The sequence below is a fragment of the Tamandua tetradactyla genome, chromosome 8 (genome assembly GCF_023851605.1).
Source record: "Tamandua tetradactyla isolate mTamTet1 chromosome 8, mTamTet1.pri, whole genome shotgun sequence".
NCBI lineage: Eukaryota > Metazoa > Chordata > Mammalia > Pilosa > Myrmecophagidae > Tamandua > Tamandua tetradactyla.
This window is the reverse complement of record NC_135334.1, coordinates 84,429,883-84,452,377: the sequence shown is the minus strand read 5'-3', so window position 1 is coordinate 84,452,377 and position 22,495 is coordinate 84,429,883. Positions and strand designations below refer to the sequence as shown.

Here is a 22,495-nt window from a genome sequence, read left to right as displayed (position 1 = left end):
TAGATATATATCTTAGCCCATTTATGTAGCAGCTGTTTACAAACTATAAAGAGCTGTGCAGATATGGGTTACTGTTATTAACTCTTCAGCTTGCAAGTACACCTCTCGTAAAAACTGAATCATCATCTACATACCCATGTGGATCATAATGTTTGACTCCTACATTGACAAGGAAATCTATATATTTTTTATGATTTTGGTTCATTCCTTCTCCTTCCAAAGAGCAGAAGAAAAGAAACTTTATTAGAGTATTAGTAAGTGCTACTGAAGCCTTTGTACCTGAGCATTTAGAGGAACTTTCGGTCAGCAATTTGTTGTAACTGGTAGCTCAAAAGGGATGGAGCCATAGAGATAAATGAATGCAGTGAAATGTTAGCCATGAGAAACAGATCCGCCTTTGCTCAGTTTGCCTCCTGTCATTTCACTCAAGGACTTCTGGGCCTGGGAAGAGAGAAGACTGGGATTGGTTTTGTTGTTGTTGTTGTGTTTTGTGTGTATGTTTTCATTTTTGCTGATATAAATGTGTAGTAAAAAAAATTATTAAAATATCTTCCATATTTTTTGAAGCTCATATGAAGTGATGGATATTCTCCTTTGGATCATGTTGCTTTGTTTTTTAGGGTAAGCTTCCTGATGACCAATATCAAGAGAAAACAGCAATGGACCTGGCTGCCGAGCAGCTACGCCTTTGGCCTACTCTGAGTAAATCAACTCAGCAGGAGCTGGTGCAGCGTGAGGAAAGCACTGTCTTCAGTCAGGCCATTCACTTTGCAAACCTCATGGTCAATCTGCTGGTTCCACTAGACACGAGTAAAAACAAGCTCCTAAGAATATCAGCTCCAGGTGACTGGGAAAGTGGGAGCAACAGCATTGTCACCAACAGGTACTAAAATGTGGTCACACAGAGAGACCCTTCTGCTCTTCTTGGGGCCATCCTGGGTTCATCAGAGAAAATAAAGCACTGTGGGCAGATATGTCAAAAATTAGCCGTTATTCACTACCTTCAGACTTGCTCAGCTCTTCTTTGTTAAGAGACCTTCTCCTCATCCTACTAATCTGAGCCACCTTCTCATATGCTCTTCTCTTATGTAGCATAATTTTTCAAATGTTTCACCCACTACTGATCCAGCCTATCAGTTACCTTCTGCCAAGTGCTTTACAGAATGCTCTGTGAAAAATTACTAGTGAGCTCCTTCTTGCCAAAGTAATTTTGTCTCAGCCCTCCTTTTTCTCAGCCTATCTGTGGCATTTGCCTGTAATCATGTCCTCAACCTTGTCTTGTTTTCATCCTTCCTATGACATCCTATACCTCTGAGAATAAAACCCAGAGTCTTTACCATGGCCCACAAGGCCTAACAGGATCCCTGGCTGCTTCTCTGATCTTATTCCCTGCCACTCTGCTGTCAGCAACTGGTATCCCTGCTAATGCGAATCCTCAAACACTCTTAATATGTTACTGCCTTAGGACCCTTGTACTTGGCTGTTCCCTCATTCTGGATTACTCTTCCTCTAAATAATCACAAAAATCACTCCCTTACTTCATTTAAGTCTCTGCTCTAACATCACCTACCCATAGAGGCCTTCCTTACTTCCCAGCTTAAGAAGCACCTCCATCACTCTGTAGCCCCTACCTTACATTATGTTTTTTCCATGAACGTTTCCAGTATCTTATTTCTTTTTATATATTTGCTTATTGTCTCTCTCCTCTGTTTTGTTCATTACTCTGTCCCTAGCACCTTTGCACATAATAGGTACTAAATAAATAAAATTTGGTTGAACAAATGATTAAAATGAATTGATCACCCCCTCAGCAGTGAAATTCTAACCTTTTAGGTCTTCAGTGATGCTGCAACATCTAGTAGTGTTTCTAGCTCTAGTAAAATCTTCTTTGGCTCTTTCAGTCAGCTCCTCTTTCCTTACTGTTCTCACTCCCTGTGCCAGGTTCCATCTCAGTCCCAACCTCTCAGTATCCCCAGGTACTTCATTTTTGTCAACAGCAGCTCAAAGTTTCTGCTCTTCTAGGCTAGATGACTTTTAGTCAGAATTTTGAACCGTGTAGTCAACTTCACAGATCCCTTATTTCTCCCTATTCAGGTTCCTAGTTCATCCTTTGATTATTTGATGTGAACAACATAGCCTAGGTCATGATCATTTAAAACCAGAATTATTACAGTAGTCGCCTAGCTTTGTTTTTAATTCCTCTCTCTCTGTTTTCTCTAGTTTATTCCACCATTACTGCAAAAAAGGAATCGCCCTGAAATACTTCATCACATTCCTTTACTGCTCATAATCCCACAAGACTGTTTCATCAATTCTAAATTCATAGGCTTAATTTTTAAGGTCTCCCTTAATTTTCCTCTACTCTTCTTCCCCAGCTTTATTTCCTACTGACCATCAAGTTGCCCTCTACTCTGGCCATCAACAATATTTTCCTTTCCTTTTGAAGTTACCATTATAGTTGGCCTCACTCTCTCACAGACTACATAAGTTCTTTAATGTTTGGGGATGATGATAAAATTGGTAAATTTGCTGCTTAGCTTTACTAAGCTAATGTGGTTGGATTTTGAGAAACAGAATTCAGGTTAGAACAAGCAAAGAAGTCTTTTCTATGGTTAGCAGTCTTAAAGAAGGCTTAGGAGGCAGGTGCTATTTGTTTAGTAGTGGGAGCTGAATAAGCAACAAACGCAGGGATTAAGGTTTCACATTAGCCTCAGTTCAAGTCTGCTCCCTTCTCTTGCATGATTGTATCACCCACAGAAGAAAGATGACTTTAGTATTACCAAAAGGGTTGTGATTCACTCAGAGAGAGATAAATATTGACAGAAGCATTCATAGGACAGTTTCGTCCTTCTATTAAAAAGAATGTGCTCTGCTGAAAAAAGGTTTTATTTTGCGTACCAGTGTCAAAGGTAGCCATATTATTTTGTCTGGTTTTATGTAGTGATTAACTTGGGAGTACAAGTTTTCTTGGAAGGTTTAGGTATGAGATAATAAATGAAAGAGTCCCTTTTTGCTTTCTTTTCTGTGATTCCTGAGTTCCTTTTGGGAGAGTGACAAAAGGCATTCCTTAAGAAAACAAACCTGGGTGTGCACGGGTGGTCCAGTGGTAAATGCTTGCCTTCCACGAGGGAGACCTTAGTTTGATTCCTGGACCATGCATCCTACACACACACACAAAAAAACCTGGGTCCAAAGAACAATGCCTAACAATAGCTTTCAAATGTGGGTAAGTAGAACATCATGTTCACCACTATCAATTATGAAGCAGCCATCCAGTTAAGTGAGCCCCTCACTTGCGTATACATCTCTTTGAGTAAGTTTAATTAACTGTTGCATTTGAGTACTGACCATTATTTTTTTCCTTGATTTTCTTAGTATTGCAGGAAGTGTAGCTGAGAGCTATGATACAGAGAGTGGATTTGAAGATTCAGAGAATAATGACATTGCCAATTCTGTTGTACGTTTCATTACTCGATTTATTGATAAGGTTTGTACAGAGAGTGGAGTTACTCAAGATCACATCAAGAGCCTTCATTGTATGATCCCAGGTAATCACTTTGCAGAGACTTCATATATCTGAGATAATTGAATAATACCTTTATTTGTAGGTCTACCATTCCAACATAAGACCTGTACTACTTGTCTTCCATGTGGTTTAGCCATGCTATTTATTTATGTTCTAATTTTTAATTTTTAATTCTAAAATATTCATAATTTGCTTTTTACACTGTGTTATACTCTTTCATCTTGAATATTCTGATTCTCCCTAGGAATTGTAGCTATGCACATCGAGACCCTAGAAGCAGTGCATCGAGAAAGTAGAAGACTTCCACCGATACAGAAGGTAATTATTCCAGGTTGCATGCTTTCAGGGCTCTTAAAAATATCTCTCTTAAAAATAGAGAGAGAAAACTGATGAGCCCAGAAAGTTCCTTCTCTTAACCTTTTACAGACATCAACTCCAGTTTAATGAAACATTAGACTTTCAGAGAAGTTTTTCATGTAGTTCTGTGTAAAAAGGATAATGAAATAGGAACAGTAGATTCAACAAAGGAACAATAATAACCTCTTTTTGAGTCTGCTTTTATAGGTAGGGCATAAATTATGAACAATTCTAATTTCCAAACCCAATCCAAGGATTTATGCCCTGCTTACTTCCAAAAAAAATTTAAAGCACTTACCATAAAAGCACCAGGTTTCTGAATCTAGTTATATGTCACAGGCAACTTGAAAGTCTATTCAAAATCCAAAGTCCAAACCCCACACCAGCCTTTGGAATTGTAGTACCCTGGGACATGGCTTGGTAATCTGTATTTTAATAAACCTCCCAGGTTATTTTTCAGCTAGTCTAGTACTGGTCTGTGGACTAGGGTTCAGTGACCCCTATATAAATAAATTCAAAGGGGAGATCTGAAATCAAATAGGTAGGAAGGATAATTGTGTCAGAAATGTGAGATACACTGATTATTATACTTTGGCTTTACAGTTAACTCTGAGCTTCTTAGACCCAGCAAAAACATAATGCTAAATTATATAAATTTGTATTGCCTGGGAAAAAATAAGCTTATTAGACCTTCAAGAGAGATGGCTTTTTTCCCTAGCACTCTACTCTTCAGCAAAGTGTGTCCTGTGGTTCCTCATATTAAGGATTTCCCAAGATGTATTAAACCCTTTAAATGCCATTAGTTTTTTAAAAGACTCATCCATTTTTTTTAATTATTAGTTTTTCAGTTTATAAAAGTAATAATGCTCTTTGTATAAAATTCAAACATTAAAGAAATATACATTGGAGAAAGTGAAAGTCCTCCGTGTTCCTCTCCAACTCCATCCTCTCTTCTGCCCTTACCCGTGATATCATCACCTTCTGTTTGGTTCATAATCTTACAATTTTTTTTTCTTTTCTTACTTAACAGTTTTTACTGGGCATGGGTAAGATTTACATGTAGATCTTCCTCATTTTTTTAATGGCTGTAAAGTGTTTCATTGAATGAATGTTTTAGACATTTAATTTATTTCTAATGATTTCACTGTTAGCAAGCAGTGCTGCAAAGAACTTTCACATTTGGATGCTGAAACCTCCACTTCTATGCATTATCAAATCTGTCTTGTCATTTTGACTACCTAGAAATTCTGATTGAACGTTTTAGGTCTGTAACTTAAAAGATAACCTTGGTCTAAGTGTTGGAAACCCCATAAGAGTTGTGTTTAAAATACTTCTCTCATTTGTTAGCCCAAGATTCTTAGACCTGCTTTACTGCCAGGAGAAGAAATTATTTGTGAAGGCCTTCGAGTTCTACTGGATCCTGATGGAAGAGAAGAGGCCACTGGAGGCCTTCTTGGAGGCCCTCAGCTCCTTCCAGCAGAAGGAGCCTTGTTCCTCACGACATATAGGGTTCTATTCAGAGGGATTCCCCATGATCAGCTAGGTATGGCTCATAATCCATCAATGCATGGACATCTGTATGGTGGTACATGAGATTTTGATTCAGGCTTTTGGGTAGATCATTTCAGATTCAAAGTAAGCCTTTTGCCACACAGGTATTTTTTTAAATACTTTGTTCTGTCTATGGCTAGTGATAATTTAGATCACAGATTTTTACTTGAAAAACCAAGGGAGTCTTCCAAATAGTAAATTAAAGCTTCATTCCCTGAAGTGACCATAATTTCATACAGCGGAGTATTGCACAATTTCAACTAACCCCATTTCCCTCTTAGCAGACAATGTCTCTTCTATTTATTAAACTCCCTCAACTTCTATTTCTACCTATTCCCTCATACTCTAAACATCCTTATATATTAGAAAGTAATAGTAAGTCCTATCCAGACATATTCATCATTATCTTTTCAATTTGTCAATCATCATTATCTTTTTAAAGTAATTATAGTCTATATATAAAACATTCTTAGTTGGACATGGCAATATAAGATTTTGGGTGAAACTGTTGAACTCCATGTTAAGCAGCTCAGATTTGGATCCTGATTCTGCTATTGACCAATTTTAGTAACTTAAGTAAATAACCAAATCTCTCTGGATTTCAGTCTTCTCTTTCATAAGATTAGGAAATTGGGCTTGTTTGGTGATAATTCAGTAGTTCTCAACTGAGGCTCTCCAGGGGAGGCTCTATTTGTGCTATTTCTTCTCTAGATTCTTATTTTCTTATCTTCATATCCGAAGGTACAGGTCAGCCATGTGATAAATAATTTTATTTCCTCAACATCACTTTAATATTTAAATTCCTAAAAAAAATCTTAGACCTAATCTCCAGTCCTGTATCTTCCTAAGGCAGATGTACATAACACAACACCTTTTACCACATATGGAAACAAGCTTTAAAGTTTAAAACATTAAACATCTTACCAATTTTGCTTTATTCTTATATTAAATATCTTGAATGTCTTTTCACTATTTGAGGATGCCTCTTTTTCCTATATAAAATTAACACTTCCTGTAAGACTTCCTTAAACCAGATGATCTTGTAAAGTACCCAGTAGGTTGGCAGTGGGGGAAAAGTCAGGCAGGGTGGGAGAGGATTGTGTCTAAAGAGTAAATTGCTATACAGTAAAACTAATGAATAAGATTCCAGAATCATGCTATTTTCTTCCACTGAATTCCTGGACTCTGCCCTCTCCAGATACCTTTTTCCAGCAGAGGCTGACAAAGTGAGCAGCAGAGACTCTAGAAGTGAGCCATGCATTGCCATTGCTAAGTCTGTTTCCTGTCTTCCTGCAGCTGGTGAGCAGACGGTTGTGCGGAGCTTTCCAATTGCTTCCATCACCAAGGAGAAGAAAATCACAATGCAGAACCAGCTACAGCAGAACATGCAAGAAGGACTGCAGATAACATCAGCATCTTTTCAGGTAATAGGAAAGGGACCCATTCTTCTACAGTTTGAAAATTCTCTACAAATCTAAAGATTCCACTTGCCATGATCAGAAGTTGGAGGATGAGGATGAGGAGAACCAGAGGATCTGAGAGGATAGTCTTCAACTGAATGAATTCATGAATAGTCTTGGGTTTCATCCTTCTTTTTCTGAGCTCCTTAGCCAGCTCAGAATACAACAGATTTTGTCTATCAATATTTAGTGATCTTAGAAACTCAGATACACGGAATTGGCTTTTGTTCTCTGTCAAGTCACGCCACAGTTTGTGTTTGATAAAGCTGTTAGATAAATAGCAATTCTCTTGGCATCTGTTTGAGAAGGAAATGTTCTATGGCTCTTCTGTGAGTGAGGTAAAATTGAGAAGTCTGACTAAGACTAAAGTGTGATTGGTACTAACTGAATAACTCCTGTCAAAGCAAGGCTTTTTCCAGAGGACTCTGAACACATCACAATTTGTATAATTGCTGATGCAAACCAGACACTGGAAGAAGTGATTTTTTTTTTTTAGTTTTCCCTTTTTTTTTTAAATTCTCAGTCTGTGATGCTTTGTGTTTTCCATTCTTCATACCTTGTCTCTGTCTTCTCAGATTTTCAAGGACTCCAAGTCTTGCCTCATTCTTTCCAATAAAGGAGGCTTCCCTCCTAACTCCATATGCTGATTGTATGAAATGTGAGGTTACTGATCTTTAGGCTCCAGACCTTCTCCCATCATCTGAGGACAGTGACCTCCTAGGGGTTTATTCACTGTTCCACTTGCTAAAGAACCCTAGCCTAGGACATTTTCTTACTATACTAGGTACGATTCTAGCCAAACCAATTTTTTTTCCTTCCTAGGTATATAGTATTTCCAGGGTTCAGAAGGGACTTTACTAGACAAAATTCCCTATCTAGAATGTACAGTTGAAAAATGAGAAAGGCATGAGTGCTACTTCAGCCATCAAGTTAATTTCCCCATCCCATCATAGACGAGATAGTCTTAAAGAAAACCAACCTCAAAATACGTAATTCACTTTGCCACCTAACCACCTATGGCGAGTAAGCCTCTCTGATCCACTTTTTTTAATTTTTAAAATTATAGTCTTTAAATTTTTTAAATCATTGTATTACCTGATTCTCAAGGTCCCTTCAACCTCCAAGTCTTGTCATTTAGTATATTATTTCCTGTTATTTCAGTAATCTAGGGGAAAATTGTCTAGAAATCCTTAGTGTTTCTGATGTGTGTAATCTGTTTTGCCTTTAGTTGATTAAAGTAGCATTTGATGAAGAAGTGAGTCCAGAAGTAGTAGAGATCTTTAAGAAACAGCTGATGAAGTTCCGTTATCCTCAGTCCATTTTTAGCACTTTTGCTTTTGCTGCTGGACAAACTACCCCGCAGATAATTTTACCCAAACAGAAAGAAAAGAACACTTCCTTCCGGTAAGAGAAAAGACAAATCTCTTAATTTCATATATGATATTTGATTGTCAAGTGAAGTGACCCATCCTTTGTGTCAGTGTGTAAGTGATTGCTCTTTTTGTTTACTATTCTGGAACGCTCCACTGGGCCAATCCCATAGTTATGGAACAACAGGATTGCTATATGTAACAAGTTTCAGAAACTAAAACTGTCAGAGAGGCTTTGACTCTCATATCCATTGCTCATGATGGATTTTTAGAAAGTGAAATTCTGTTTTCCCTTTTTTCCTGTATCAATCACTTTCTAACTGCCTCTGAGTAGTCCCAGGTTATTTTATCAATATTCAGGCTTTATGGTCAGTTTTTGTTTTGATCTAGAGACAGAAGCCCTTCTTTTCTTTTTCCTTTTTTATCTTTTTCTTGTAACTTTGTTATTTTGATGTAACTCCAAACTTACAAAAAAGTTACAATAGTATAAAAATTCCTGTGCATCTTTTACCCCGAGTAACCAATTATTTATATTTTGTTCTATTTGCTTTATTATTCTCTCTCTCATCTATGTATTTTTTATGAACCATTTGAGTTGTATATACATTGCTCTTTTATCTTTAAATATGTCCATGTATATTTCCTAAGAACAAAGACATCTTATGTAATCTATAGTGCAGTGATCAAGATTAGGAAATTTTGCATTGATATAATAACTTTTATTTAACCCAGAGTTCATATTCACATTTTGTTAATGATCCCAATAATGTCCTTTAAAACTACCTTTTTTTTTTCCTGGTCCAAGATCCAATCCAGAATCAAGCATTGTGTTTAGTTATTGTGTTCCCTTTTTTGTCATGAAAGTTTTTGGGAATTTACATCGAAACTTTTAAATTTCACTTATAAAATTATTATTTTTGAATTATCTTAAATCAGTAATAAAATAGAGATACTAAAGTTAATTCATTTCATCATTAATCACCTGGAATTTGGGCATCTGCCAGTACAAATTGTATACAAGGGAGAACTTTGCAGACTTTGGAAAAAATGCCTGAAAGTAAGTTAGACTGGTGATTATAGAGGATTTGAGGTTCCAGAGAGTGTGTCATTTCTCAATTGCATAGTTTGCCCACTATGCATAGTATGCAACCACTGTTACCTGGTACACAAAGGAGACCATGACTATACAAGTATGAGCATAAGCAGCTTCCTAGATACTTGCAACAGTGAGCCAAGCTCCTTGTCCAAGTACTGTGGGGACACAGAGAAGCCTAAGATATTCATTATCCCTGCCCTCTGTGAAAGAAACAAAGCTTTACCTGGCGTTTTAGGTTTAGAAACTGTCAGAAATGTATGTGTGTATATGTGTATATACATACTTGCAACTATATTTGTATAGTTGTATTAAGCCTATTGTATCCAACTACAACAATACAGCAATTTTAAAATTTAAAACATCCTGGAATTGCCTTAAGTATATAAAACAAAGGGAGGAAACTAGGTGGGAAAAATTCAGAATTCCCATTTAATTTATTTTGTTACACCTGAAGTAATTTACAACAGATTTAGTTTAGAAAAATCAGTGTTTTATATTTCCAACAATTATCTAAAACATGTTTCATAACGTTACATTTCAGATGACTCTAGGCCGGGTTTGATAAAACTATTTGACAGTAAAGGAATTCTTATTATTTTTTACTGAATGGCAAGAAAACACAATGTAGAGTTCTGTTATTTGTGGTACAGAAGAGCATAATAAAAAATAATCTCACTTGAAACTTTCCCTCTCAATCTGATTAGTCAGGAAATAAGTTCTTTGTTTAGTTCTCTGGGTTGTAAATACTGTGTCCCCAGATTTTCTATCAGCAACAAAAGTTAAATATTTGAATAAATAAATACTTTTAGGTCCAAGAGGTTTGCATCCTAGTTTGCCTTTAATTATGGCTTATTCCTAAAGGGATAGTCAAATTTCTGGTTTCTTTCTTTTTTTTTCCTCTCAAAAGGGAAATAATATTCTTTTCTATATCTCAGAAGATTTGTAGCTAGTTTGTGGCATGACACCACACATATGTGCTTGAAACATTTAAGAAACAAATAAAGGTATTGCCAACTATAATTGTCATATGATCTCAAGAAAGGCCCAAATGCTAATAGCAAGGAGAGTTTGGATCAGTAGGGAAGAGGGCAGGCCAGTTTTCCGTGCAGCAGGGCTTCCACAAGCATGGTTTATGGGTATTGTGGAGGCGAGTGGTGTAGATTATTAAGGGTGGCGGGATCAGAGCATGCTTGACAGAAAAAGTCAAGCAAGGAGTTTAGATTTGGGATGATAAATAATCTGTGTCCCATACTAGCTTCCTACACTTTTTTCCCAAAGCAACATCCTGATAACAGTTGAATTTCATAGGAAAATAGTTGGGCAAACCTATAAAAATTGATCTAAAAAAGGACTTAATAAAGATCTGGGCATACAGATTGGAGAGAAATAGCTTGAGCTATGTAGGTATAAAAAATTGCAAGTGGTTCCTTCAATATTAAATTGACATTCCCTTTGGTTTGTTGACTTATAGCACCTTCTCAAAAACAATTGTGAAAGGTGCCAAACGGGCAGGGAAAATGACAATTGGGCGGCAGTATTTATTGAAGAGGAGGACAGGGACAATTGTGGAAGAGAGAGTGAATCGTCCTGGTTGGAATGAAGAAGATGACATATCAGGTATATAAGAACTCTATTTTTACTTCACGTGTAAATTTTCTTCTTTCTTCTTATATAAATAGGAATAAGAGACTAAGATGTAAAGTCACATTTAAACCTTGACTCACAAAAACCTAGATCTTATAAGAATATTTGAGGCACTTACCAGCTTCTCAGAACTGGAAAAAAATTTGTTTTCTCAATATTCTATTGTTCAGATAAGATTTTGTTAAATTTTACTTTTCCTTTACTAAATCTATACAGCTGATTAGCCATTTTTACATGAGTTTCATTAAAGGGAGAAAGAAGGAAACCCTATTGCATAGTGATTTTAGGAATAGGGTAGTCTTCTAAACCTTATTCATGGAATTTGAAGATCTAAGTTTTGTAGGTGCACATTGTAGGTGCTCTTCATCAAGACGGGGTGCATAAGATGAAGAAATCCTTAGGTAATAAGAAAAAAATACCTGCTAAATATTTAAGAGAACAGAATTTGGGAAGCTGAGATTTCTCTCAGTTGAGAAAATAGAGGCTAAAAGCAGTAACAAAATGTCTAATTAAATGATTGTTTACTATTTTTAATGCAGTGTGCTTATGAAATTAGCACTAGAGGGAATCTGATCGAATGGCAAGGAGAATACTATTGCACACTTCTCTTTCTCAGGATCTTACAATCAATCTCCAGTGATTATATAACTACTACTACTGTGAATAATAATAATAATGAAAATGTTTTAGATAGTGTTTATGTATAATATATATTTTATAATATAAATTTTTATATTATATAAAAATAATATTTTTTGCTCCTTTGAAAATAAGGCCCAAGCAAAATTGATATATGAATGCATTGCATTTGAAGCTCACATGTAAAAACATAAGGTCTTATATTTGTAGGGATTAGCTGATGGTTTTATTTATTTTTCTTTTTCCATTTTTTTTTTTGTAGAAGAGAATTGCATCCTTCCCTTGGACATTATTAGTTTGAGTACATTTCCAAAGACTGAAAATTTGATTTAACTTTCACACTTTAAAAATAAATAGAAAAGTAAATTAGGACAGGGCGGTGCAACAGTGGCTCAGCGGCAGAAATCTCACCTGCCATGCTGGAGACCAGGTTCAGTTCCCGGTGCCTGCCCTTGAAAAAAAAAAAAAAGTAAATTAGGACAGTTTTTAACATGCAATATATTTTTAGTTAGAACATGCAGTACCAATTGGAATTTTTTTTTTGAGTCCTCACTAAAATGCTTGATTCTTGAATAAATTTTTCCCGCATCTAAAATCTTAAATGATTCTGTAACCTGTGATTGCAAAACTGTGAGGGAATTTCCCATGTATACCAACCACATCATCTGACAAAAATATTTCCAAGAAAAATGTACAACTTCTTTATACTTTTCTAAAAAAAGAAAACTCTTTTCTACTAATGAACTTCTCATTAATATGGAAATTTATATGAAATAAAAAGCTTATGCTCTGAAAACTTAACAGAAACTTAAATGATACATTTTTGCATTGATCATATTAAAGGTAAATTTTACTGACAGTTTGACCTCTAACATAACTTAAGTATTTTTGTACTGCCCTAAATAGAAATCACTAAAGTTTCTCATTAAAAAATAATTCTGATTGAAACAGAAAAATATGGGCACTAAATTCAAAATTATATTGTTTTTAGAAATGATGCATAGAATATTATTTCTCTGACATTTACGTTAACAAATTGAATTCCTGATATTTCATTTCCTGACTTCCATTATTATTTTAATATATGTTTATTTGAATAGAATGATTCCTTATAGAAATTACATGATTTAATTTGTAATATACAAAGCACCTATATCCCTAATATAAACTTCTTCTGGGTTAGGGGTCCTCTTTAAAAGGATATTCTAAATCCTCTATTTTGAGTACATCATTTCTTCAAAACCTGTTTCTTTCATCACAGTTTCAGATGATAGTGAACTCCCCATCAATACCACTCTCAAGGCTTCAGAGAAGTCTACAATGGAACAGTTAGTGGAAAAAGCTTGTTTCAGAGACTATCATCGTTTAGGCTTGGGAACAATAAGTGGTAGTTCTTCACGCTCAAAACCAGAGTATTTTCGAATCACTGCCTCTAACAGAATGTATTCACTCTGCCGGAGGTAAGTCTATTAATTGGCCTACAAAGAGAGCTGCTTTCCTTTCTTCCATTTTTATATTGAATGGGCTATTTGTATCACTGCCCAAAGATAGATAAATATGCCAGAAAATAGAAAAAAAGGTTTCCAAGGATATAAGTGTGTTTAAGGGATATTTTTTATACAGCATTAGCAAGCATCTTATTGGAATTCTCAGAAATATAATTATATCACAGACAATATCTGTATGAGGGCAGAAGGTAGAAAATAAAGTTCTTGCTCCCTACATGAATTTCCCTCTGGTTATCTTTCTTTTGCCAATTTGCCATTTTTCTTACATGCCTGAAGATAACTTGAAGTAAGAATAGGATTTGGCCAGGCAGATGGGAGAAATGAGAGTCTGGTATAGACCAGAAGTCCGTAGTCTTTTTCTGTAAATGGTCAGAGAGTAAATAGTTTCAGCTTTGCAGGCTTACAGTCCTGATCATAACTACTCAACTGTACTTCAAAAGTAACCATAGAGAGTAAATAAATGAATGGGTAGGGCTGTATTTGGTCCAAGGGCTATAATTTGCTGGCACAGGTATAGACAGGGTTTTCTTAAACTGTCTAATTAGAATAATTTGAAGAGAATATTATCTAAAGAATGTAAATGAACACATTTTCTTTTTTTCTACTCTTTTCATCTCTCACTGCTTTTTAAACAGCACTAGCCTATAGTTTACTCTATGTAAATATGTATTTTTTAAATGACATTTCCACCATTCACAAATTCAGTCATTTTCATCCCTAGGTAAGTTGTTTTCTTTGCATTTATAATTTCCTGCCTAGATTAAATAAAATTAAATAGAATAGTCATTCTAAATTGTAAATTTCATACACATTTAGAAAGAGGTCTTAACATTACAATTAGTTTCAGCCCCATTATTCTTGAAGAATTATGTCTCATTTTAAATGAGGATTTAAATTTATAAATATCAGTGTGAAACTCAAGAAATGTAAGTACTGAGAAGTTGGGACGCTATTTAGTATGCAGTAATTTTCCTCGGATTCTCTGTCATTCTTACTACATTCTCTACTAGGTAAGTATCAGTGGTATTGTCAACTATGGCATTCTACCATATTTGAGAAGCTTGCTACCAATATCATGGCTGCCAGTGACAAGACAGGCTCCGTTAATCATTTCAGTCAGAAACAAAAAATTTTAGTAGACTCCTTATTAACATTTGTGATGGTATAAAATAACGTATTCATCAAGTTACTAGAAGGAAGCAAATGGAGTAATTTTTTTAAATCTTTAAAAATGGGGCAGTACATTTCTAAAGTGGCTCAGTGGCAGAATTCTTGCCTGCCATGCTGGAGACCCGAGCTCGATTCCTGGAGCCTGTCCATGTAAAAAAAACAAAATGTTTAAAAATGCAAGAAAGGACATAAAAGAAACAGAACAGGGGGACATATGGAAATCAAGTAATAAGATGGTAGGTTTAAATTCAAATTTGAATTAATATAATTAGCCCATTAGTTATAAATGGACTGAGTGCTTCAATTAAAATACAATGATAGTCTCCAGTATCTTGGAGCAGCTAGAAGGAAAAACCTGAAATTGTGGAATTATTAGCCATACCAAACTTTGAACTCTGAAACCTATACCAAACTTTGAAATATGTTCTATACTACTTTTTAAAATGTACTTTAAAATTTATTGCTTTTTTGTATATATGTTATATTTCACAGTAAAAAATGTTTAAAAAGACAAGATTGTCAGAATTTCTTTTAAAAAGCTTTATTCTGCTTTTAAGAAACATATCTAAATTTTAAGAATACAAAAGCGTTCAAAGTGAAAGGATAGAAAAAATATATCATGCAAAAACCTTCAAATGCTGTTGTTACTATATTAATATCAAGGTAGATTTTGTCTTTGTGCTTTTTTCCAAAATAAATTTTAAAACAAAAAGCATTACTGGAGATAAAAAAAAAAAGGACACTTCGTAATGACAACAACAAAAGTTCATTTCAGAATAATTAATTATGACCAAGGGAAGTTGATTACAAGAATATAAAGCTGGGTTGACCTTTTGAAAATCAATCAGTGTAATTCACATTACCAGAATAAGAAAGAAAAATATGTGATCTTCATTATATACAGCAAAGCATTTTATAAAATTTAATATGCATTCTTTTTTTTTAAGAAAAGAATTCATAGCACATTAGAAAGAGAAGCTACTTGATCTGATAACAGGTGTCTAAAAACATTCCCAAATCAGCAAAATATACTTAATGATAAAATTAAAGATTTTCCTCTGAGATCTGGACAGAATAAGGATGCCCACTTTCGCCACTTCTATTTACTATTGAACTAGAGGTCCCAGGCAGTGCAAAAAGACTAGAAAAATAAGTAAAAATAAAAATAAAAATTAGAAGGGAAGAAATAGAACTGTCATTATTCACAAATAACTTGATAGCATGCATAGAAAATCTGAAAGAATCTGTAGTTAAACTTTTTAAATTAATAAGTAAGTTTAGCAGTGTCACTGGCATAAGTCATAATACATAAATTGTCATATATTCATATAACAGAACAATAAAAACATACAATAAAACCAAATCAGTGGGTGGGCAATGGTGGCGCAGTGGCAGAGTTCTTGGCTGCCATGCCAGAGACCCGTGTTTGTTCCCTGGTGCCTGCGCATGCTAAAAAAAAAACTGAAATCGTTAGAAAATGAATTTTTTTTAAAATGGTACTCTTGGTACTCTTTTGGTAGTACTGTTACTATTTACTAGAAACTTCAAGTACTTGGGAATACATCTAATGAAAGGTATACAAGACCTCCACATACAACACTCAAAGCAATATTGAAAAAAAGCAAACAATATTGAGAATAATGAAAGAGCTAAATAAATAGCTATGCTGTATTCTTGGATCAGAGCACTGAATATTCTAAAACTGTAATTTTCCCCAAAACTTGATATGTACATTCATTGCAGTCCCAATCAGAATCCTGGTAAAATTGTTATGAACATTGAAAAGATGATTTTAAGGGTTGTACAGTCAAGACAGTCTTGTGAATGATACAGCCAGACATCAGACTTTTTAATAAAGCTACAGTAATTCATTCATTTCCCGGTGCCTGCCCATGCAAAAAAAAAAAAATCTGTAGTAATTCAGACTGTATGGGATTGGAGCAAGATAGGTAAACTCACTAAAAGAACAAAATAGGGACTATAAAAACAGCCCAACATATGTGGACACTTGATTTAAGACAAAGATGGCGCTTCAGAGCAGTGGAATAAAGATTTTTTTCAATAAATGATGCTAGGTCAATTGAATATCCATAGGAGAAAAATTAATCCTGACTCCTACCTTATACCATATGCAAAAATCCGTTCCCATTGGTCTGTAAATTGATATGTGAGATGCTAGAAAATAAGAGAATATCTGTATGACCTATGGGTAGAGAAAGATATCTTATACCAGCCAGGAAAAGCATTATCCATAAAGTAAAGGATTAATCAATTAAGAACTTCTTTACACCAGAAGACGCCATTACAAGAGTAAAAAGGCAATTTAAGCAATGGTAAGAGACTCAAACAGGCACCTTACAAAAGAGGATATTCTGATGGACAGTAAATATCTGAAAAGATGCTTAGCCTATTGTCTTCAGATAAATGTAAATTAAAGCTCCAATGAGACTGCTATATACCTGCCAAATGGCTAAGACTGGCAGTACAAGGTGCTAGTAAGGATGTCAAGCAAATAGAACTCTCATTTATTGCTGATGGGATCATAAATTGGTTAAGCCGCTTTGGGAAATTGTCTGGCAGCATCTACTAACACTGAATATGTTCATAACCTATAACTCAGCAAATTCCACTCCTGGGGGGAATGGCATTTCCAACAGAATATGTGTAAGGAATAAATTGTAGTGTAATCACATAATGGAACACTATACAGTACTGAAAAAGAACAATCTACAGCTATATACAAGAACATGGATGGATCTCACAACGTAATGTTGAGCAAAAGAAGCCACAATTAAAGAATACATTGTGTTGGTTCCTACTATCTAAAATTCAAAACAAAATTAAACTCAAATCTGTGTTGTTAGCAGTCAGGATATAGTGGTAACCTTAAAGGAGAAAGGAGGAATTAGGAGGAGACACAAGGGGATCATCTCAGATGCTGGTAATGGTCCATTCTTTGACCTAGACGATGGTGACATGGATTTCTTTTTTGTGATAATCCCTTTCAGTTTTTTTTTTAACAGTTTTTATTGTGAAATGTAACGTATATACAAAAAGTAAAAAATAATTTTCAGAGTATATTTTAACAAATAGTTACAGAGCAGATTTCAAAGTCTGGTATGGGTTAGCATTCTCAACTTCAAATTTTACCTTCTAGCTGCTCCAAAACACCAGAGACCAAAAGAAACATCAGTAGAGTGATTTAGCAATCATACTCTCTGTTAAATCCTATCTTCTCTGTTACAACTCCTCTTTCTACTTTGATCCTATTCCCAATCTATAGGGGTCTTTGGGCTATGCCATTCTAACTTTTTCGTGTTGAAAGGGGTATCAACAATGTAGAATAGGGGGATGGAATTAGTTGTTATTCTTGGAGAAACTGGCCCTTTTGTATTTTAGGACTTGTATGGCCTAGGAACCCTCTGAAAGTTATAGGTTTCAGGAAAGTAAACTTAGTGCATGAAACTTTTGTAGCATCTCAGAGTCCTAGGTGTTCTTTAGGGTTCATAGGAATGATACTGATTGGGAGTTGGCAAACCATGGCAACTAGCAGTATCTAGCATAAGCTTACATAGGAGTAACCTCCAGAAGAGTCTCTCGACGCTATTTGAACTCTCTTAGCCACTGATAACTTACTTCATTACATTTCTGCCTTTTGGTCAGGAAGGCATTGTCCATCTCACAGTGTCAGGGCCAAGCACATCCCTGGGAGTCATGTCCCACATTGTCAGGGAGACCATCAACCCTGAATGTCATGTCTCACATAGTGGGAGGGTAATAATTTTCCTTGCAGAGCTGGGCTTAGAGAGAGAGGCCACATCTGAGCAACAAAAATGGTTTTCCAGAAGCATCTCCTAAGCATAATTATAGGTAATCTTAGCTTCTCCATTATAGAAATAAGTTTTCTAAGGGCAAGCCTGAATCAAGGGCTTGACCTATTTTCTTGGGAATGCCTAATGTTTGCAAGAGTACCAGGGAGTTCCCAAATGGGAAAAATTAATAGTTCCATATTTTTTACCAGTCCCACAAGGAACTCTACCAGTATTTTTGAATTATCAGCCTACCATAGTCTGAGATGTATCTGGGATACATACAAATACATCTGTATGCATACGAGGCCATACAGAATTGCAAGGCCTCATTCCCATTCTGGTTCCCCTGTATTTAGGTTGTTTAAATGAACTATCCACGTACGTTGATTTAGATTGTGTGTCATTGTAAATTAGATTCTAGACACAGTAAACCTCTCTGCCTTTGGTCTCATACAATAGGTGAAGCTCTAGAATACATAAACTGTCAGTATTCTGATTTACCTTAGTCCCAACCAGATTGGCTTCGCTTTTATCTCTAATTGAAACGTGATCTTTTTTGGTAAGTTTAACAGCTGTTGGATGTAACAGTGCTGACTTTCAGAGATACCCAATGTTCCAAGGAAATACCAGATTATATACATATAGCACGGCATCTCAGAATTTAGAAATACACTTACAACTCTAGACTAAATGTTTCTGCTATAAGAGCTTTCAATCTAGGCTCCAGTTTTCTTATAAGTGTTTTCCAAAAGAGACCATGCCCTGTCTGTTCTTTTGTTTCTAGCTTATCTTGAGAATACGATATCCCCAAGGTTCATTTACTTTGTTGAGTGCCTTACAACTTCATTCCTTTTTGTAGTTGCACAATATTCCATCTATGTATACATCAGTTTGTCATTCTGTTTCTCAGTCATTGTACCCCTCAGCCCTCTCCATCAATTGGTCATTGTAGATAATGTCCAAAATTAACAATCCATGTGTCACAGTGTCCTCACTTAGTTGTACAATCATCAGCACTATCAATTTTAAGCAGTATGCATTGGTCTAAAGAGACAAAGAACTGATAAACACAGCCTCACCAAATATCAAATCTAAACCTCCCCTATGTCTTGTCACTCCCCCCACACCCAGTTATTTACCCATTACAGCGCTGTGGTACTGTTGATGTCTTCCTGTTAGCTATTGGCCATAGCATCCAATTCTACTTTTCCCTCCTATACCCTTCTATTAATGAATCTTAGAAAAAGATCAAATCTTTGAAGTAGTTCATGTAAGAATTTATTTGTAATTGTAGAAGAAATCAGTGGGATGCATGACTCAATACAACCACTTTCAATCATATATTCACCTTCAATATAGCAATGTTACTTGTTACCCCATGTGCCAGTTTGAAAATATTATGTACCCCAGAAAAGCCATGTTTTAATCCTAATTCAGTATTGTAGAGGCAGCCATTTCTTTTAATCCTCATTCAATAATTTATGTTGGAAACTTATGATTAGATTATCTCCATGGAGGTGTGACATGCCCAATTGTGGGTTTGGCCTTTTGATTAGATGGAGATGTGACTCAACTCATTCCAGGTGGGTCTTGATTAGTTTACTGGAATCCTTTAAAAGAGGAAGAGGGTCAGAAGCCTCAGAGTTAACACAGAGAACTGATGCAGATGCTTGAAGAACAGTTGCTTCAGAGAACAGAGACATGGATGTTTGAGATCCTTGGAGCCCAGCAGACATCACCATGAGATGTGAAGCAAGCTAGAACCTGGAGAGAGCCAAGAAAAGCCAAGAGATGAAAGCCAGCCCCAAAGAAGCAAAGTGAGGAACCCCCACAGGAACAGAGGCTGAAAGTAACAAGAGCCCAGGAGCGCCAGACCAGCAAATGTCAGCCATGTGACTTCCCAGCTGGCAGAGGTGTTCCTGACTTACTGACCTTCCTTGAATTAAGGTATCTTACCCTGGATGCCTTACTTGGAACATTTTTATAGGCTTAGGACTAGACTTTTAGTGTATTAAATTTTCCTTTTTAATGTTTATTTGGTACAAAATTTACATTTTGACTAGTGCATTTCCTAATATAACTTATGTAGACAGCTTAGTTAAACACCATAAGTACATGGAACCTTGAGTAGGACATGAGATTTTGTTGGTTTGTCCAGAGCAATGCCCTGATAAATCCCAGAGTGATTTGAACAGTGAATAAAAAAGTACTTGCAAAGTCCCTTTCAGGGAATGGTAAGAAAGGGGGAAAATTCAACTTCCCCAAGTTGAATTCTTGATATTCTCACAAGCAGTGTGGACAACCAAAGCTATAAGCTGAACCCCCAATCTTAGGGTTTGTTCATATGAAACTTAACCCCACAAAGGATAGGTCAAGCCTACTTAAAATTAGGCCTAAGAGTCACCCCCAGGAGGACCTCATTTGTTGCTCAGATGTGGCCTCTCTCTCCAGCCAACCCAACAAGCAAACTCACCACCCTTTCCCTCTCTACGTGGGACATGAATCCCAGGGGTGAGGACATTCCTGGCAACATGGGACAGAAATCCTGGAATGAGCTGAGACAGCATCAAGGGATTGAGAATACCCCTAGGATGAGCTGAGACTCAACATCAGGGGATTGAGAAAAACTTCTCGACCAAAAGAGGAAAGAGTGAAATGAGGCAAAATAAAGTGTCAATGGCTGAAAGATTCCAAACAGAGTTGAGAGAATATCCTGGAGGTTCTTCTTACACATTAAATAGATATGACCTTGTTAGTCAAGATGTAATGGAGAGGCTGAAGGGAACTACCTGAAAATGTAGAGCTGTGTTCCAGTAGCCATGTTTCTTGAAGATGATTGCATAATTATATAGCTTTCACAGTGTGACTGTGTGATTGTGAAAACCTGGTGTCTGATACTCCTTGTATCTACCTTATCAACAGACGAGTAAAACATGGAATAAAGGGCAGGCCACGGTGGCTCAGCAGGCAAGAATGCTCACCTGCCATTCCAGAGGACCTGGGTTCGATTCCCAGTTGCCTGCCCATGTAAAAAAATGAATAAATAAATAAAAACCATATGGAATAAAGATGAATAATAGGGAGAACAAATGTTAAAATAAATTTAGATTGAAATGCTATTGATCAATGAAGGGGAGGGGTAAGGGGTATGGTATGTATGAATTTTTTTCTGTTTTTTTATTTCTTTTTCTGAATAGATGCAAATGTTCTAAGAAATGATCATGATGATGAATATGCAGCTATGTGATGATATTGTGAATTACTGACTATATATGTAGAACAGAATGATCAAAAGTTACAAATGTTTGCATTTGTTTGGTGTTTTTTTTGGTATTTTAAAAAATTTTTAAAACTTCCCATTTTAAAAGCCATTTTAGTTCTGGTATATCACATTCCAGCAGCTTATTAACTAATACACTCACTAATGAACTACCATCATTTCTATCCATTCCCTTACATTTAAGGTCAACCTTATTGGGTAACCATTCACCCATCTCTATCTTCTGTGTACCTCTAAGTTCCCTGTAAAATATATTCTAAGCCTCTGAGTTTACCTTTACCAGAGTCATATTAGCAAAATCTAATAGTCCCTATCCTTTTCATTCAGCATTATTGTGTCCTCAAGGTTCATCCATGTTGTCTTATGCTTCAGGGCCTCATTTCATCTTACTGCTGCATAATATTCCATCATAAATATATATCACATTTTGTTTATCTACTTGTCTGTTGTTGGGTACTTAGATTGTTTCCATCTTTTGGCAATTGTACATAGTGCTGCTGAGAACATCAGTGTGCAAATGTCTTTTTGTGTCACTGCTTTCTGTTCTTCTGGGTATAGACCGAGTTGTGATATTGCCGGGTCATAGGGCAATTTGATGTTTAGTTTTCTAAGGAATTGTCAAACTATATTCCACAGCAGCTGTACCATTATACATTCCTACCAGCAGTGAATAAATATACCAGTTTCTCCATATCCTCTGCAACATTTGCAGTTTCCAGTTTGTTTAATAGTAGTTAGTCTTGTAGGTGGAAGGTGATACCTCATTGTGGTCTTGATTTGGATTTCCTTTTTAGGTAATGAAGGTGAGCATCTTTTCATGTACTTTATGCCATTTGTATTTGCTCTTCAGAGAAATGTCTATTATATCCTTTGCCCATTTTATAATTGGGTTGTTTGTTCCTTTGTTGTTGAGTTGTATAATTTCATTATATACACAAGATATCAAACCTTTATCCAATATGTGTTTTCCAAATATTTTCTCCCATTGATTTGACTACCTCTTCAACTTTTGACCAAGTCCTTTGAGGCGCAGATGCTTTTGATTTTGACGTGTCCCCATTTATCTATTTTTTCTTTCATGG

The 22,495-nt window shown here is 35.8% G+C and overlaps 1 protein-coding gene across 7 annotated transcripts in view; it reads left to right on the top strand.

Annotated features, from left to right (window-relative positions):
- The window catches only part of SBF2 (SET binding factor 2), a 685,303-nt gene that overhangs the window by 588,579 nt on the left and 74,229 nt on the right, over positions 1 to 22,495 (top strand). For all 7 annotated transcript variants that reach the window (XM_077113970.1, XM_077113972.1, XM_077113966.1 and 4 more), the window contains 8 exons: positions 621 to 883; positions 3,376 to 3,548; positions 3,771 to 3,844; positions 5,231 to 5,426; positions 6,731 to 6,858; positions 8,123 to 8,298; positions 10,832 to 10,977; positions 12,905 to 13,103. In XM_077113970.1, the coding sequence (XP_076970085.1) occupies positions 621 to 883; positions 3,376 to 3,548; positions 3,771 to 3,844; positions 5,231 to 5,426; positions 6,731 to 6,858; positions 8,123 to 8,298; positions 10,832 to 10,977; positions 12,905 to 13,103 (1,355 nt within the window). The remainder of the gene's footprint in view (positions 1 to 620; positions 884 to 3,375; positions 3,549 to 3,770; positions 3,845 to 5,230; positions 5,427 to 6,730; positions 6,859 to 8,122; positions 8,299 to 10,831; positions 10,978 to 12,904; positions 13,104 to 22,495) is intronic.